The sequence below is a fragment of the Watersipora subatra genome, chromosome 2 (assembly GCF_963576615.1).
Source record: "Watersipora subatra chromosome 2, tzWatSuba1.1, whole genome shotgun sequence".
Classification (NCBI taxonomy): domain Eukaryota; kingdom Metazoa; phylum Bryozoa; class Gymnolaemata; order Cheilostomatida; family Watersiporidae; genus Watersipora; species Watersipora subatra.
Window position 1 is genome coordinate 36,375,978 of NC_088709.1, and position 6,000 is coordinate 36,381,977.

General features: G+C 36.0%; 2 protein-coding genes across 3 annotated transcripts in view; one reads left to right on the forward strand and one right to left on the reverse strand.

Annotated features, from left to right (window-relative positions):
• The window catches only part of LOC137388907 (cyclin-Y-like), a 28,120-nt gene extending 25,390 nt beyond the window's left edge, over positions 1-2,730 (forward strand). For both annotated transcript variants that reach the window (XM_068075393.1, XM_068075392.1), the window contains exon 8: positions 2,052-2,730. In XM_068075393.1, coding sequence (XP_067931494.1) covers positions 2,052-2,165 — 114 coding nt within the window. In that variant the 3' untranslated portion in view covers positions 2,166-2,730. The remainder of the gene's footprint in view (positions 1-2,051) is intronic.
• Positions 2,731-3,076: 346 nt separating this feature from the next.
• Positions 3,077-3,406, reverse strand: LOC137388167 (perlucin-like). Its single transcript, XM_068074671.1, has one exon. The coding sequence runs from the start codon at positions 3,404-3,406 to the stop codon at positions 3,077-3,079; it is 330 nt and encodes a 109-aa protein (XP_067930772.1).
• Positions 3,407-6,000: the final 2,594 nt, after the last annotated feature.

Genomic DNA, 6,000 nt, shown 5'->3' on the forward strand with positions numbered 1-6,000 from the left:
CTCCAAAACAATTTAGGGTAACTCGAATGGAGGAGTTGTCTCCCCAGCAAATCTCTTCGGTAGAGGAACGTCGTCCCAGACGGTTCCTTCCTTTTTGTGAAGAATTTATGAAGCGTAACTTGCTTCTCCCTCTGTTAACGCATGTTTTCATGCTGTTTCCGGAACTGTTCCGAACGTGTCATTCTAATGCGCATGCTCGAGTTTGGTCGAGAATCGAATTTATTTTCGAGATCCGAGACAAACAAATCTCAATTTGTTTGGTTGAAAACTGAATTGGTCGAGAACCGAGGTTCCACTGTATAGTCAACGTTATCTAGTCATTATTAGTATCAATTTGTAGAAGAAAAATTACTGGTCACATTTGATTAGTTGATTCAAGTACAAAACAAATGGGTTTATCAGTTGACCAAAATAGTGAACGCAAAACAACGTCAATTTCTTTGAAACCAATTAACCCACCGATTCTGGCAAAGGGTTAATAAAGCCATTCTTCCACCTGGTTGGTGGTAGTTTGTGGACTCACCTGTTCTCACTTAATAATATTTTTTGAGCTCTTAATATTTGGTCCGTTGGAATTGAGTCGAGCTATGCAAAAGTACCTATCAATACAGCTCTAATTACACTTCATAAATCCATCTATCAGACAAGATTTTAGCACAGATGGCAACTGAGCTATGTTGCATTCAATATGTTCTGCAAATCATGTTTTGCATTATCTTCAACAATATTATTTTATTATATAATTTTTACAAACCATAAAATTCTCATCTAGGCATAAAGTTTGTATTAAAAACATCCATCCGAGTCGTGGCCACTCACATAGTTTCAGCTCATATAATAGGACAAATTACTCTACTGCAGCAAACTCAAACAAAACATCATGGTTTGTGCAGCACACATTCAAGTCTCTCTTTCACATTTATGGCAGTTTCCAGACTAACACAACTGCTGCGCTGGTGACATCACATAAACATCCTGTAATCAATAAAACTAATGTAATAAATATATGTTATTCATAGATATGTTGTTCTAACATGTATCTACTAAAAGCTTTCAAATTGGAAGTTAGATAGATTGTTAGTGTAATTTTCAAAATGAATAAATGTTTAACAAAAGCATAAGTATGCCAAGCCAACAATTCGAAGCTTCGTTTCTGGGAGTTAAAGATGAGCATTGATCAATCCATTTTCCTCACTTTCTACAAGTGTGAACGTAAATTCTAATCATAAATCTAATTTACTAGCTAAAACTGCCAAAGAAAATTTGAAGCAAATATTATAGCGAGGTGAAACGATAAAAATGTTATGAAGTGATGATTGATGATAGCAAAAAAGTTGTAATTTTATTAATTAGTAACTCTATTCATAAGTACTAAAACTATTACCTTTAGTATATATATAGGAAACTCAAAGTTAAAGATAAATTTATTTCCATTCTATCTTCCATTGTACCGTCTTCTGCTGCTGACGCCAATCAGTTCTAACCATAAGCTGTCTGCCCCAATATTTAGCCACCTGATGCTCAGAAAACTCTGAGTCACCTTCGCTGGAACTGGAAGCATTGCTACAATTCTGTTGTTCGTCAATTAAACTAATTCAGTAATTCAGATGCAGTAATTCAGTAAATTAACTACGTCAATTAATTCAGTAAATTAAATAACGATGTCCATGCTCGAACTAGTAATTGAGTAAAATCCCTAATGACCAGAATCTTCGAGACCACAGGCAAGGCATTTTACAAGCGATAACATTTATTATGACCTATATAAAATTTTCGTGCTGATGATTGGCTAAAGAAGAGATCTTATATTTATCACTTGTGGACTCTTTTCATATGTATCACTATACACGTCACAATTAAAGCGCCCGCTTGAATCTGAGCATTTCAAAAAATGATCTCATTCAAACGTTTATATCTCTGGACAGGGTTAGTCTACAAAGACAAAAATGGCATCAAATTGTAGCTGATGCTTTAGCCTTTTATTGGGTATAATTTCATTTGATCGATTTTTTTGATGCAATCATGTCTTCAAGTATTGTGATCACTTGCAGGCCATGTCAGCGCATTACAAGGATAGACTAGAGTCCGGATCAGAGCTAAGAAAGGCATCAAGTTTGGATGGAGTGAACACTTTACACAGGTCCAGTATTGCCATCATATCCTGAAACACTGCCCTCTTACAACTTGCCTTGATCTCACACACTCCCTTGCTGTATCACACGGTTGAAAAGGCTACATTTGTAGAAAGTAGCGTGTATGGATTTATGCCCCCTTTTCATCTATTGTACTACACAGGGCAGATAATTGTTATACCTAACAGATGGTGCTATTGGGATTATTATGGCCTAATTGAGCATGTTTTGGGAGTTTTGAAGGCCTCTCATTTAATCCGCTCGTGCGTATCAAGATTCTGTAAATTTTCAGTAAATTTGAATGTCTTCATTGTATATTTTGTAGCGATTAGTTGGCTCCCCTTGATGCATATACTTCATCAATTTGTGAGACTATTTTGTGATGAATTGTTGCTATTAGTACACAACTATTGTTATTACACACAACTTTGTACAGTCTTTTGAAGCATTTGATATTTTTTGTATTGTCATGTAAATCTGTTTACTGTAACTTTGATATTTGAAGAACTTATTACTCTCTATTTATTGTTATGTCCAACTCGCCAAGCACTGCTTCAATAAAACCTCATTGCGCGTTGGCTTATGGCCAGTTTTTATTTACTGCTTACTGCTGTCTATCACTTGGCCATCACATCTTCACAATCTCTGTTATCAGGCCTGATGCTTGATATTGAGCCCAAAAACATCAGATGTAATATCTAACACTATTTCGTTTAAACATCAGGTGAGTACTGCACGCGTATGTCTTGCCTGTTAACTGCGTGATGCAATATGACAGCACTATTACACCTGTTAACTGCGTGATGCAATATGACAGTGCTATTACACCTTATTGATGCCAGCAAAAGTAACAAGATGATATATATGCCAATGATACTTGTTTATTAGAGCTCCTCAGTGGGAGTGTTCCTGATTGCACTGGGTCTTACAGACATAGGCTCTTGCTACATAGTCTTCTCACATACATAGTTGTTAAATGTGGTGCATGTGTCATCATCAAACCTGAACCAGACGCCTCCAATGTTCATGTCTTGGCGCTCTCCGAACATCGATAGGCAGTTCTGATTACCTGCGTTGTTATCAGGCTGTCCTGCTGCCCAGTCAAATACTTTGATTGGGTAGGTTCCATCTGGTCTCACCCAACTCCAAATTCCACTGCTCTTCTGACCTCCAAGCCAGTAGCTAGTAGCTCTTAGGGTCTTGTGGTAGCTTCTGTAGCCGTGCATCCATATTATTTCTTCCTCAGATTCTAGGGTGGCGAGGTAACCGTCCATACCGTTGCACATTGCTTGGGCGGTTTTCCACGAAGCTTTTGGAGTAGTCACAAACTTGTAGCAAGAATCAGAGGCGGGTCTAGCTACCCACCCTTTTTCACAAGCAGCTGTAGCATAGTTCAATTCTGTAAGAAATATTATTTATTTACAAACAAACTCGACATCCTGTAAAACATGGAAATTGTTTGAACAGTTTTTTGTTGCTAGCATCAGTAAATTCTACTTACAAGACTTCCGCTACCTGTCGCTATTTTATGGCGTTGTATGAGTAATAAAAAAGTTTGCATAGGAAGTTTAATTTTAATTGGCTAAGTTTCTTTACCCAATGGATTTGAGTAACTTAAGCTAGTCTAAATCTTCTATATGCATAAATGTGAGTGTCATTCGTATATCCAGTTATAGCGATAAAGTTTTAAGAATGAAAAACCACTCCTCACTAAAATTGAACACAAAACTTCGGTTCTGCAGACAGGCGTGTTTATCCACTACACCATACAGCCTATTTTCCATACTATGGATTAATTGTGCACATATTTATTACATCAGTTGAAGTCGCACGCTCAAAGCGCTTGCGAAAATTCTATTGGTTACTACTAGCTCGCTTGAAGATCATGATTGCATGAGTGATCATGACACATAATGTAGGCTCTTATTATAGTGAAGATTTAGATTAGCATAAGTTACTCAAATCTATTGGGTAAAGAAACTTAGCCAGTTAAAGCAGGTTTAAAGTGCAAAGTTTCTATAATTTTATCACTAGAACTAGACATGTGAATGGCAGACAGCCACACATTTAGATATATATGTTGGTTTGTTGGTCTGTTCATATGTCCAGTTATAGTGTTAAAATACACACGTTTGCAGCACTTGCTATCGTTGGGAATGAAAAAAAAACCACTTTGCACTGAAATTGAACTCACGAAAACCGTGTAGCAAACAGGCTTGCTAAGCACTACACCATGCGCCACCTCGCTGTATTATGCAATAATTGCATACTTATTACACCTGCCAATCTTTAATGACTCACTGGACTGCCGGTATACTGGAAGAAAAATACATGCCCTGACTTTCCCAAAATTCATAAAATATATGTATATGTAACATAAACTTAATTAAACTTATAACACACACAGAAATGAACAAAACGCCTTCATTTAAAAATAGGATGGTAAATGAATATGTTGATTAAAAATCAATTTTTGTGCAAAAACCTTTTTATTACCCGCAACGCTTGGCATTCACTAGTTATTTTTAAATGGAGAAAGGTGGTTGGGTGGCCCAAATGGTAGCGTGCTTGACTAAAAGCTGAATATGTAAGTTCAACTGCTGTGCAGTGCAAACTTTTAATTCGCACCATTCTTAACTTCACGCTCGGACTCAACGTACAGACATTCGGACAGACGAACGAACACGGCTCTTATTATAATAAATGTTGATCAGCTACTAAAGAGAAGACACATGAACTTGAGAATTCTCTGGAGGTTACTGTTCAACAATTAAAAACATTTGACCAATCAAATGACATATCCTGCGGGGTAATAAAATGTGATTGGTTAAACACCTTTCAAATATGGGCCAAAATTTTATCCAGGTATATATTTTATATAGTTGCGGGCAGGTTTAATAATTTGGTATACTTCTGTATTTTGCAATAAATTTTACTTGTACATAAGATATTTACATGTACTTTTCAAAATACACATCAAATATCCATCAGTAGAATAATGATAAATTTATATTTTTGTTATGGTGTCAAAAAATTGAGAATAATTGCTAAGCAAAAACATCCTATTGGTACCAACTAATGAGTAGATTAAATATCTAAAAATACATGTAGAGTTGAAACTGTAGAGTAGCTGGTGTTTAATCTGCCAACAATGTGTGATTTTTTCTGTTTTACAAAAAGTCTCAAAACCAGACCTAGATTGAAAATTTGCTGCTCATAGTTTTGGTTTGTAAACTTTGTTGACGAAAGGTTAGTCATTCTCTTGATGTACTTGAATGAAAAAAGGTACTAGAATTTGGAGTTGCTTCCACATAACTAAACCTTGAATAGGTGTTGAAGTATATGATTAGAGTAACGCACTGAACAAATAACACATTGAAAAGAAGAAAGCTGCAGTCAGTTCAGACACTATGCCTAGTTTCTAACACAATGGTAGAAATGCAGTTGTTGAGAGTGTCTAAGGTCCAATATTTTAGTCTAATCAAAATGGCTCGCAGCCCCCAACAATCCAAGTTTTAATTTAAAGAAATTAACATAAAGTTTTTGCATTAAAACTCCTTCTTTTAACTTTACATTTTCAATGCTTCAAGTTGTAATTTATAGAACATCTAAGCGTGTGACTAACCTGTAAAACCTAGCAGAACCAGCAAAAGTTTTGTTACTTTTTGAGTTGCCATTTTGTTGATAAATGAACTCTCGATCTCTCAGGCCATCAGTCGTGGGTACAACCAGCTGTTTTTGGCAAGTGACTTTCTATGACGTAAGATGAAAAAATGAGTCTACGCATGCAGGCCATAATGCGACTATATGACTTGAGGCTATAAAACTTTGTGATGAGATATAGAACTCTATGTGATGAAGATGCTTT

What these genes read in the sequence shown, in the direction of transcription:
- LOC137388167 (XM_068074671.1), bottom strand. Translation starts at nt 3,406, where the DNA reads ATGGACGGTTACCTCGCCACCCTAGAATCTGAGGAAGAAATAATATGG.